General features: G+C 27.1%; 1 protein-coding gene across 1 annotated transcript in view; it reads left to right on the plus strand.

Moving 5' to 3' along the window:
• Positions 1 to 1,086: 1,086 nt before the first annotated feature.
• The window catches only part of LOC119666604 (microtubule-associated protein futsch), a 29,367-nt gene continuing 16,351 nt past the window's right edge, over positions 1,087 to 14,102 (plus strand). The window contains exons 1-2 of the mRNA XM_038075884.1: positions 1,087 to 1,248; positions 12,207 to 12,575. Coding sequence (XP_037931812.1) covers positions 1,087 to 1,248; positions 12,207 to 12,575 — 531 coding nt within the window. The remainder of the gene's footprint in view (positions 1,249 to 12,206; positions 12,576 to 14,102) is intronic.

Genomic DNA, 14,102 nt, shown 5'->3' on the forward strand with positions numbered 1-14,102 from the left:
TGTATGTAATTGTTATAATCAAACCTAAAGTGTCTACAATCAAAATATAAAGTATTATATTGTGATTAACTAATAGATTATGCAAATAATTATTTGTTGATATTCTAAAAATAATTTTTTTTTTGTTACTTGATATATATCTTTGCATTTATGACAGACGATGTGTCTCTATACGTATAACTGAAACACACATTTAAATCAAAAAATTAAACACAATATGTCTCATCCTATAATAAAAATTATACATGCTGTGTGTGTTATGTGATATATAACTAAATATATGAAACACACATTTTTAGTTAGGACATGCTATAATGTAGTCAAGCATCACGACGTAGTCCTTTAGTTCAAATGGCAAATTTCTGGAGCCAATGACGCCATTTGTACACAGTAGACGTGTAATGGTTGCTTGGATATCCATTTTGTTGACAGTAATTGTTTGCAAGAAATTTAATAGCACGATGCGTCACTTTTAACGTCCAATCTCTCTACGTGCACAACAATATTAAAAACTTTACCACATTTGCAGGTGTTAAAGGTATAAAGACTATAAAGACTATAAAGACGATGATTGGTTTGTAATAAATTTTTTCTGTTTAAGAGTTTTTGTGAAAAGCCAGTAATGGACATCGTCAACTCACGTAAAAATGTGAAAAAAATCAGATTATATAAATGTCTAGTCCATAATGAAAAACTTGAATAAATAACATATATTTTATTGTTACCTTCCAGCGTAATTGCTTTTTGATATTAATTAAATATTACAAATGTTGCATGTAGCTTTATTTGAGCAGACAGTTGAACCGCGGTTAATGGATGGTGATTGAACCTTTTACAAGCCAAACATAATTAAATTAAGTTTGTTAATTAAAAAAAAAAAATAATATAATACTAAGTAATATACACAGCAAAATTTCTTAATAAGTGTTAAAGAAATAAGAGTTATTATACTTATAATATCTATAAAAAGTGATTTAATATATCCGTATTTATAAATAATTGTTTATTGTATATATTCATTTTAGTGTTTCATATAATTTAGAACAAAATATTTATTTAATGACTTTATTTACAAAGTGAAAAAATATGGATTTACGAAAGCAGAAAAGACTTGGGCCAGCTCCAATAGCCTCATTTGAAAAGTCATTTGAGGACACAACATCAACACAAACTGTTGGCAGTTCAGAGCAAAGTTCAACGTATTTAGCCGAAATTACTGCCAAGGATATAAATCGAAATGGCGAGGCGGTAAGTACATTATAATAAATTTTTATTTAAAATAAAATAAATTTAGAAATACATTTTATTCATGGCTGCAATTACTAATATTTATGTTACACTAAAAATGTAAGCAATTCAGTAAAATCTAAAATTTGTATGAAAGATTGAAGAAATTTAAAATAAAAATTAGCATTATTTATGAATTTAAGTGTTTTAAACGAATTTTTAAAATTTCAAGAAATTACAATTTTTGTTTTAAATATCACAAATATGCTTAGAAATATTCTTAGTATTTTTCAAGGCATTTTTTTAAAAAGGTCACATAACCTATAAATTGAACTACTTAAATTAATTCGTATCAATTACGAAGTAAGCTCTCTCACTCTGTTGACGGAACCAATCAGTGCTCTATTTAACTCAAAACTATACATTAAAATAACAAAAGTTAAAGTGTCAGCTAACAACACGTTAAAAGTGAAAATATTTGTTATATTTTTAAAAACATATGAAAATATTACACCGTCTATAAATTGATACAATTTATTAAATTCATCATCTTCTTCTTCTTTATTTGCCAATTCGATTCCGAATATTGGTGATCATAACTTGATTAATTATAACATAATAATAATTATAACATAATAACATAACATAATACTGTATTGTTTGATTAGCTTTTAATAAACACAATTACAAATTTTTAACTATTGCTCTTTGCATCTAGCTATATTTATAAGACTGCCAACCTCTTGTATTTGGGTCCATTGACGAATGTTTCGCAGCCACGAAAATTGTTTTCTACCTATACCGGGTTAAATTCATATTAATCATAAAATAAACTCTTGAATTTTAGTTGAAATTGAAATATATATTGAATTAAAAAATTTGAGGTGACAGCTAACAGCACGTAAAAAATGGAAATATAAATTAAAGCATAAAATTATATAAAATAATTTTACAAAAAATGTATGTTGTAATCATGTAAAAATCTTTAAATCTTATCACGTTCTATGGAAAATTGCAATAGACGTCCTATATTACCAAATACTCAATTTAACAAATATTCAATTCAATGAACAATAAAATTCAGTAATTGACTATTAATTTGTCATATGGAATAGTTGAAAATTTAACAAATACTGCAAAAACAAATCTATTTGTGAAAAGAGAATCTCTCATTAAACTAACCTCTACAATATTCCACAAATATGCCAAGCAATTGATTAATCAAAATAATATATATTACAACAAAATCATGATTTTATAAGATTAACAAGAAAATGTATATAAATATCAATTATAGACTAGTTAGGTTGGTACACGTTCACTTGAATGGGGAGTCATGCCTTTAAGTGTTATTTGTACGCTCACAACTACGGTCTTTTCGGCAATCTTTCTGGTTTACTTATGAACAACACATCCCTATTATTATAACGGGCCATTATTTGAGCCATCATTGTTTGGTTTTGGACACAAGGCCACCACTCCGGCTTAACCTAATCATACTCTTTTGTCGATTATAGTAGGGCGGCATATAAATATTATTATCTTTACCTTATTACATAACTAAAAATTATGAAAATATTTAGAAAATCAATATCATTTGCAAGAAAAAAAATAGCAACCATAAGTAATGTGTGAGTGAACTACATCTAGAACTGTGTTTTGCAAACATAATGTGTTGCAGATAAAGTTTTTGGTTTGATATATTTCTATCAGGATTCAATATTTTTTTGAGATTTCTCGTTTGAAGAACACTTCTTCATTCAACCCAAATATCCGTATATCTAAATACTTCGCATCATGCTTAGATGGTCGCTTGCAGCTTAAAAAGACGGATTCTTTTAATTTAAGGAGAGACCAGAATTATAGACAATATGGAGAACCATATGGTTATACTTTCGAAGGGCATTTTTAAGTTGAACATGCCTAAGAGTGACGTTTGAACATTATAGTTTTCCCAAATGAATTTCCAAATGACCTATATCCAATGAGTTTCTAATGATTTTATCTTGGTATATTTCGCAGCATTTTCGTAATGTGTATGCCCTAAGGTTTTACTGATAAAAAGAACGATTTATATTTTTTGATGTTAATTTTTTCTTGCCGAGAGTGAAGCGTCTTTATAACGAAAAGAAACTATTTAAAAGTTAGATGGATAAGAATAGCAAAGAAAAAACAAGGAAAAAATTTTAATAAATTAAAATAAATTTTTGTCCTTGTCTTTTCTTTGCTATTCGAATCTGTCTGATATTTATTTCTTTTAAAAAAAAATTTCAGTATTTGATTATTTATACTGTCTCTTTAGCCGAAGCTCAGGTATTTGTAATCATTTAGTACAAATTACCGCGGATTAATTTTTGTATAATTAACTACTTATTGCCATTGCACATTATTTGAACTCAGGACAACAGATTTATTAGATTAAAAATTATAAGTTCACAAATTTACATGCCATTTGAATATTTAATTGTGTATATAAATGGAAAGATATCCAAGCATGCGAAATGTCACTTAAGTTATGCCTAGAAGCATGCTTTTATATTTCATGCTTATACTAATTCAAAGTCACGTGCCTGCGGCTGTCAATAAAAAAAATATATCCATAACGGAGAAAAAAAATGAAAAAAAATGTGTATTGAAAAAAAAGACGGAAATTTAATCACGCAATCGCGTCAAAACATGTGTGCAACGCGTTAAAATGTCAAAAAGTGTAAACAAATGTTTACAAGAGCGGAACGGAGTAAAGAGCGAGTAAACAAGAGAGAAAGGCTGAATTAAAGCTTAATGCACAATCTTTTCTATACCAACTGACGTTTCTAAAGCGAAAGCTTACAAAAAATGACAGTTGTGAAAGCTTTTAATACACCATGGTTAATGTACTTAAAGTATGCTACATATAACACTTTTTCCATGCTTGTATTATCCTGAAAAGCTCCAATGTAAAGCAATTGTATTGCTTTAAGCTGGTTAAAAAATTTTTACAGTAGTAGTTCGTGTCTGGTGCGTGTGGACTTGGTATCGTGCGCTTTAACGTTTTGACTTGTTTGAATGAAAATAGTTTGACTTTTTAATTTGCCTAATTTTAGGCGTTGTGCTACATATAAAACAGTGTACAAAATTGTTATTTGATCTAATTAATGCAATAAGTAATGTTTTAGTAATAAAAAAAATTAATAAGAAAAGGTAAAAGAAATTGTAATTAAATTAAAGCAACTACTATATAACTTTTCTAACGTTACTGTGTGAATTCAAGAAAATTTACATAAAAACTTTTTCCTATACATTTGCAAAGTGCCAAAAAATGTGCTTCGGAATATATTTTTGTATACCAAAATTTCTAAAGTTATCTTGAAAGTTAAAGAAATTTTTTCAATTATGCGTATAAATATTTCCTGCTTCAATTAAAAGTGAATTGTATGTCAACAAACAAAGCAAAAAATGCAATTAGAAAATTTATTAAAGCATAATTGAAGGCGCATAAGCTTTCTGAAATATACCTTTGTTTGAGCTCTTAGACTTACTTCAAGGTTTCAGTTGGCGCAAGCATGTAGTCGCATATAGAGAAAATGTGAAAATGTGAAAATGTGAAAATGTGAACAGTTTCAGATACGAGTATGCAAATGAATTTAGTTGCGTGTATGGACTTATGCAAAAATATTCGCATGCAGTGATTTGAAATCAATTTTAAATTGTTGCTTGTGTGATTTATTTTTTTTTTTCACTTAAACTTAAATAAAACGTATATGTACATTTTTTCTATTTTTCTGTACAAAATTCTAAAATTTAATAAAATTTATTGGGTGAAAATTTAACAAAACCCAGTTAAATCAAATGAAATGAGCAAATTTTTTTTTATGCTACCTAATGGATATAAATTTTCCCTATCTGAAAGTGTGGTTACTGCGTTTGAAGTGAATTTGGAACGAAATATACATTATTGGACACTTAAATGGGTGCAATAGACAGAAATGGGTTTTTTTTATTATACTTAATGTCGCCAGTGTGTCTACTTATTTAGCTGCAGGAATACTTTATAGTGGTCTTAATGCGTACATTTTATAATTTAAGTTTTATAGTAGAGAAATAGACAATCAATTTAACTTTTAAAATTATAAGATTTTTTACTTTAAGAAAGCATATTTTAAATAGATTTGTAATTAAAGCAAAAAATAATTAGAGTTATTTATAAATGAGGGAGTACATAATTTATCTATTTAATTAAATACTTTTTTACACATTTAGGAAATTTAGTAATTTAATTACATTAAAATATATTATATATGGACCCTGAACTAATTGAAGAAAATTCGAATATTTCCCAAGACCACTGATGATGATTACTTGGTAATACTTGAAACAACTAAAATTTTTGTTGTTGTCTTTTCAATTCTATTCGAATCCTTCTAACTTTTAAATAGTTTCTTTTCGTCAAAAGTGACGTATACTTTTGGCAAAAAAAAAAAATTAACATTATAAAATACATTAATTAAATTAAATGAATTTTTATATTGTTTTAGCAAAAAGAAAATTAATCATTAAAAGTTATTGGATTAAACAAAATTTTGTCATTCAAGATCTTTGGTTCAATTAAATAAATTCTTATATTGTTTTTGTCTAACAAAACCACAAGTGGTTAAAAAGTATCCAGTATATCAAAAACAGTAAATCCAATTGGCTAAAGTTGTACACCTTTTTTTATTTTATAAATATCCTATAATATTAAGTTTATTCTTCAGAGAGTAAGTTTTCTTTGGACATTCTTTTCCCAAATTTTATGAAAATTTTATGTATCAATATGTTATAATTTTGATAAAATTTTTTGTGAAAAAATTTTCTTTCTAATACGTACCATTACCTATAATCCTCATTTGAAGACCCAAAGCATTGGGTCTTTTTTCATTAAAACTGCGGACGTTTATTAATTAGCACTCATACGCACTGTGGAATTTTCGGACTTCCGTTAGAAAATAGTAGTTCGCTTGAAAGGATGATTATAGGAAAATAGTGTGATGAAAAAAATATTCCAAAGCAAAAAAAAAATTTGCAATATGAAAAGGTATTGATATATAAAGAATCTGCATGAAAAATATCAGAAAAAAATTGAATAAAAATTTGTTTTCCGCAAAAACTTGTTTTGCAAAAGCTATTAAAAATTTTTGAAAGAGATTAAATTTTAAAAACTGTAACTTTTGAAGTCATTGAAGGAACATAACCAAATATCTATCAAATTAAAGTGTATTTAATGGTTAAAACTACTTTATAATTGACTTTACGCAAATTTAAGTTATTTAGTATTTGAGATATTAAGAATTTTTTGACTGCATGATTTTAAGGACAACCTATAACTCAATAGATATTGAAAATGCATCCTTGCATCTTAACTTTTTTTTTAGTCTCTCTGGTTAAGAAATTATCTTCTAAGGTTGATAGAAAAAATTGTCTATATAACAAGTAACTTCAGTGTGTTTTTTGTAAAATAAAACAGGCTCTGCCTTTGCCATATAAATATGCGGATATAAATATGTAGATTTAGTTAAAATCTTCGTAGTTTCTTCTTTTAATTATTAAATTTTATTTATATATTTTTTTTGGTCAATATTTCAATGTTAAATAATACAGAACTTTTTAAATCAGTACTTAAAATATTTCATTATTACTGATATTTTGACTATAGTTTATAGTTATTTTCAGGGAACTTTCAGGGAACTGATATAAATTTTTATAATATAGCAATAAATTAAATATAATATAAAATATTTTTCTAAAATAAAATGTACGAATGCAGCTTATGGTATGCTGCTGCAGCTTAAAAATAATTTAAAACGAATTTATATATTTTTATCATCCGGTTTCAAAAGAGCTCTCTACGTCAATAACACATTCGTTATAATTTATTTAACAAATAGAAAATGAATTATTTTAAGAACTTTCTTTGTAAGAGATTTATGCTTTTAACATTTCTATGTTACAAATAACATATTACCTAAAGTTATTAAAAATGTATTGAAAAGGTATTTACTTATTTATGTGTAATATTTTCTTATGAATTAAAGCTAAAAAGTTTTAACATTATTTTAAATAGTTGTATTATGTATACCAAAAAAAGTTGTAAAGCTGTAAAACTTTACACTTACATTAAGACTGAAAAGTTTTCGGAAATTCTCATTTAAAATTCGCGCGCTGTATATTTTTCGATATTTTAAGTTTATGTAGTTTGGCAGCACTGTCCTTAATTTCTATGCCAAAAATGAGCGCGATCTGTCAGACAGTTCGTTTACGGCAGCTGTTGAAACCAGTTCACCTCAGTAGTGCGTTGCGAAATGTCTTCGACCGTCGTACGACCGTCCTGAAAGGCCTTGTACCACTCATAAACTTGAGTTTTCGATAAAACTGATTCCCCATAAGCCTTTTGTAGCATTCGCAACGATTCTGCACACGAAATTTCGTTCGAAACACAAAATTTGATGCAAACTCTTTGTTCAATATTTTTTTCCATTGTTTTTTTCGCAACGCCCTACTGAGGTGAACTGGTTTCAACAGCTGCCGTAAACGAACTGTCTGACAGATCGCGCTCATTTTTGGCATAGTAATTAAGGACAGTGCTGCCAAACTACATAAACTTAAAATATCGAAAAATATACAGCGCGCGAATTTTAAATGAGAATTTCCGAAAGCTTTTCGGTCACAATGTATATACTAAAATTTATATTGTTGAACAATATTATTGTTTAGCTTACTAATAAAATTTTAACACTAATAATTGTTCAATGATTTCTGTATTTATTTCCATTACTTTGCTCGTTAATATTGGACTACCTAATATAGAATCTATAGAGTTTATTTTGAGATTTTATTTTACTACGCTTACAATAATAACAATTCGGGTAGGCACAAGTGCCTGGTAAATTGGGAAATGTTAAAGTTTTATGTGTATTTGTTTTTGTAAAATTACAACTTAACAATGTTTCCAAGTTAACGAATTATCGAGGCATCAGATCTGATAATTTTTTCGGCCTTCGATAAATCATCAGCTTGTTCTCTTTATTCCTGCATTTTAATTCGGTTTACAAGTGATTATATAGGATGTGAAATATATAAAAAACTAACTATTATGTTTTTCTATTTGAAAATTAATTTTTTGGTCATAATATTTTTAAAGGTTAGATTTTTTTATTTTAAATAAAAAAACTATTATTTTTCATAAACATATTTACTTGAATTTTAACCACTTAATTGATACAACATTTTATATGTTTTTAATATAATGGAAATAAACTAAATTTATATGTTGATTAAATACTGTTTGTTTAACATCAAAAAACTTTAGAAAATAATTTTAAATTATTAAACAATTAAACAATATCTTATATCGGATAGATATATGTCTATGTGAAATGTATGTTCTAGAGTAAACAATCTAGCGACAACAATAAGATTTTGATGACTCCGAGTATTATCTAAAGCTGATTAGAGAATAAACAAAATTTAAACATTAATATATAACAAAAGAGACTACCTGGATTTACTATAACACATCGGAACTTACATGATAATCAAATAGAAAAGTCGGAAAACTTCGTCGAAAATTAATCATTTCGGTCGGAAGGTTATGACCCATTGTTTGATTATGATACATTGGTACATATTGATATACATTGATTGCATGGTATAATTTTCATAGACAACTTTATGAAATGAAAAAGTTTAAAGAACAATTATTATGTTGCATTATTGATGTGCTTGGCAGATAAAAAAGAGCTTTTTCTTCAAGAGTCTGTTTCCCGTCATAAGTCGTTGATTGCATTGAGTAAAATGCATCAATTGTACTTGAAATCAGTTCCTCAACTATAGTTCCAGTGATGTGAAATAAGTAAACGATTAAAATAATACATGACTTCTACATAACTTAATTTTGAATTCTTTTTACCCAATCTAAACAAATCAAACTATTAAGATTATTATTAATCGATCTTTTTATTTTCTTCTATAGCGTGATGTGCTTAATTATTAATAGAACAAAATTATCAGTAATGGTTCATTCGGTGGATACTTACAAATTAATAATCTTACAATTAAGAAATACTTTTTATATTTTACTAAATTAAAATTTTACTATTAAGGAATTAAAGTTTACAAGTATGAGTCAAATAAAGTACTGTGAACGGAAGATCTTATGTACTATTATCTAATAGATTTACTTTTCTGGATTTACTAATATAGTGTAAATCTATGAAATATTTTCTAAAAGAGGTTTTCGAATAGTAGTGAATTAAAACAACAAAAATCATTTTTATATTATTTTAATTAATTGAATTTTTGGCTGACCATACAGCTATTTCGAGTATTACCAAATACCCATCATCAGTAGTCTTGGAAATAGTACTTATATTTAATTATTAGTAAATAATTTTTTGAGACTGCAAGTACCAGGAATTGAACTCGTGTCCTGCCAAATTTAAAGCTCAGAGTCAGTGCATTAAGGTGCGCTGACCGAAAGCCTTGACTTGACTTTTATGTTCGCACATTTTTTTGGAGTTTTGTTATTTTTTTGTGAAAGTTTTTATTAACAAATTCACTTGCTGTGTTCATATTAGAACAAAATCATAAACCAGCTGCAGAATAATTAAATTAATTAACAATATTTTTTATTTTTAATTGTTAAATTTCAATACTTTTCTGTTTAAAAGTATATTCTTTATAATATGGTATATATTCTTATTCTGTTGTCTTCAAGAATTCATTAATATCGACTGAATTTAATGATTTACTAATACTTTAGCTGGTATTAAATGTGATCTCAGGTAATTTGCTTATTCAATTACCTTTAAGAATTCATTATCATCGATTGTTTTAAATTATTTGTTAATACTTTACCTGATACAAAATGTGATTCCAGGTGTTTTTAAGTACATCATATCTTCTTAGTATATGTTCATAGGACTCAGTTTCTTTATTCCAAAATTTACATATGAGATTTGATACAACATTGGTCAGATGCTCATTGATGATGTGCATACCTGTTCTATTTTTGACTGGGGAATATTCTTTAGGGAAATTAATGTACATCGGATTATATGAAAAACGTGGCATAGATATATTATCCCTTAAATATTAAAGGAAATAATTAAATAATGTTTACCTGTAAACACTATCTGTGTCTTGCTTTGACAGTTACCTTTCAAGAAGACATTGCAAAATATTATATGGAATTAAATATTATATAGATATTTCTGGAAAATTTCTGGGAAATTTGACGTTAAATTACAACTTATATTCACAAAATATTGGTCTCGCCCGTGCGACTAGTGGAGTAACATTAGCATGACTTTCTCAGCATTACGTTCCTAGATTAGGTTCTATACATAAGAAAGAACAAATCATGCAACAAATAATGCCTCTACAAACAGAATAGTATTGAAATTAAACAATTAAAAATAAAAATATAATTAATTCATTTTTTCTACAGCTATGAAAAAACTTTCATAGCAAAAGTAACATAAACTCCAGAAAAATATGTGAACATAAAAAAGTCAAGTACGGCTTTGGTTCAGTTAGTTAAGGTGCGCTGACTGTGAACTTCAAATTTGGCAGGACCCGAGTTCGAATCCTGGTACTTGCAGTCTCAAATAATAATTATTTACGAATAATTATATACAAGAATTAATTCCAAGACCACTGATGATGGGTATTTGGCAATATTCGAAACAGCTGTATGGTCAGTCAAAAATTTAATTAATTAAAATAATATAAAAAATAAAATTTTTGTTGTTGTAGTTTACTACTGTTCAAAAAAACCTCTTTATAGATATTTTATAGAATTAGATATTTAGAAGTGTTTGCTTTTGTAAATAACAAAAAAAAATGTTTTCACGTTTTCAAAGATGAAGAAAGCAGAAAGAGCTGAAGTTACTTTTTTCATCGTTTTGTTTTTGTATTTCTTTTTATGTCATCTTTGAGATAAAGCAAATATTTCATATTCCTATACAAATATTTCTACAATACTTCCACAGCAGCTTCTCAAAAATCATCCACAATAAATACTTCAGAATCTTTGTCTTGAATAGATTTCGACAACTTATTGATAAAAGTCTCACTTTAAGTTGAAAGTAGGTTGTTCAGTTCTTTTATTAAAATAATAGATAAATAAACATATAAGAATAATAAGTAAATGATTATTAATATTTTACGTTATATTAAAACTAACAATAAACACTAGAAAGAAAAGAATAAAAACTAAATACATAAAATGTAAAAGACAAATAAATTCGAATGTGTTTTATTAGATCTGAAATAATATTTGTTGGAAACTAAATTATGTCCAGAAAAAAATTGAATTATCCTTACATAGCTGTAATGGACAAATGTTTTTGGTTTCAAGATATCTTAAATAAAATAATCTGATTGTGTTTTTATCTTCGTTCAAAAAAATACTTTCAAGTATTATAAAAATATTATAAAAATGGCCTAAGCTTTACGTTCCTTTTGTGTCCTTTTAATGTACGGAAAACAAAACGAAACCAAAAAAAGCACAATTGGTAACATTTAAAAAAATGTTTAAGTAATAAAATGAAAACAAATGTGCTTAAATTGCCGAAAAGAAAGATATCATTTTAAGGACAAAAAATTGCTTTCACATGGGATATGCGTAACTTTCTTTTCTCTTTGCTGTTTCTGCAAAGGACGAACTCATTAATATTTAATTAGGCAAAATTGCGACATGTCAAGTCACTTGGGATAATAATTTTTTAACAAACAAATGCAAAAAATGAAAGCAAGCATTTTTTTCTTTTTTTTGGTTCGTATCATGAATTTACATTTTTGGGAATTTTATATTCATTCTGGTATGTATTCATACATACATTAATAAATATACAAACTCTTGTTTTTCATATTTTTACTTTTGTTTCACTTTTTAGAGATTACAAAAAATATATTACATTTTTAAACAAAAGCGCTATAAAGTTTTATTCAAATTTTTGCAGATGGAGTCACACGAGAGCAAGAATAATATTAAAACAGTAACAACAACGAATACGAGTACAGAGAAAGGACATCAGCCTCGAAAACAGCAGCAACAACAGGAACCACAGTCCAGCATATCAATCTCGGCTAGCAGCGGAAGCATCAAATCAAAAAATGATACTACTTTCAAGCGTCCGCCTCCACTCAAAGCAACAACCATGATCGGTACAACCACATTGGTTAGTAGCGGAGAGCAACAGACTATATATAGAGGCGCCACAACACTGACGACACCGTCAACCCCGAGAATAGAATTAAGTCGTGCCTCCTCTTCATCGCACCATGAGGAGGATAGTCGTGAAAGCAGCCCCGAGAATGTTTTTGAACAGGTACGGAACGATAGATATTCACTTTCTATAATTGTTATTCGTAATTTTTGCATTCTCTGTTTTAAATGTTTTATTTTTTTATATATATTATATAAGAAAGTATGTGTGTATTTGATTGAAAGTATTAGTAAAAATGGTTGATAGGTGTCAAGGATTTTTTTTATATGTTTTTGCTCAATGTTACATTTCAATGGATTTCCATTTTTATCCTTTTTAATTTTCATGTTTTTTAATCCTTTGCTTATGGCTTCTACATTTTAATTTCCGCTCGTCCATTTGCATTTTTATTTGATTGAAATAGTTTTGTATAGTATTTAGATTACTTTTGTACTATGTCTTATATTATTTATTGAAAAAACATGAGTAAAAATAAGTTCTCAATGAGAAACTAAAAATAATTCAAACATTTTTTAAATTTTAAACAACGATTTGAAGACCTCACATTTATCATTATTCATTTACCATATATACTTGAAAAGAATATAAGTATATGTTAAATATATAGAATATATATGACTTTCAACTGATTTATACTTTTAATGAATGTGAAAATTATTCAGCTTTTCAATGATATAATGTAAAATTGTTTGAAGGAAGATATATTTTTTTTGTACACTATAATCTTAAGAAGTATAAAAGCAATTATGCTTTAAATTGGACTTTAAACTTTTTTTATACAGTGTCCACTCCGATCTCAGACCCACTCCACGCTACAAACTTAAAGTTGTTTATGTAAGGAGTCTATAAAACCATGCAGTTCCAATTTCACTACAGACTTAAGGTTACCAATAAAAGTAGTCTTAGGTGTGCATTCATATTTCGTATTTAGTATCAGAACAGATAATATAGAATATTAATTAATTATGTTGAAGCTATTTGAGCCAGTGCACTTAAGCACTTTTACTCTTTCTTAACTCGAGGTATTTTTAAAATCCTTGATCATCTTGATCATCTTGATCATTACGCCTTGACTGAATTATTGTTTATCACTTCATCAGATTAGGCAATAATTGACCTCAGATCTGCATACTTCCCCAAGGAGCCGGTAACCATTCTGAGTATTACTGTAAGCAAATCTAAGTACACAAAACTCTGCATTTTCAAGAAAAACCATACTTAATAATATGGTCAATTCAACTTTTAGTAGTTGCCCATATACATTCAGGTATATATGCTTGGAGTTGAAACTATATTAGAAAAAATTAAATAAAATATTATTCTAAAATTGACAACTTTCTGTACACCAATATTCATTCTATGTGTAATGGATGTGTATAAAGGAACCAAGAAATTGTTGGGATGACCATCTTAATGGGTAAAATAGCCTAACCTTTATTTACTTAATGATGATTTTAATACAAGATATTGATGTATGTCAGAGTTTCTAAATGTTTTAACATTTCCGAACATATAAAACGTAAGATTCAAGTATTCGAATTTCAGTATATGAGAGCTGCTCGATCAGGATAATAATCAATCATTTTCAAGCACTAATTATTTTTGTTAACATATTATTGTTAGTCCATT

This window comes from Teleopsis dalmanni, chromosome 1 (assembly GCF_002237135.1).
Source record: "Teleopsis dalmanni isolate 2A chromosome 1, ASM223713v2, whole genome shotgun sequence".
NCBI classification, from domain to species: domain Eukaryota; kingdom Metazoa; phylum Arthropoda; class Insecta; order Diptera; family Diopsidae; genus Teleopsis; species Teleopsis dalmanni.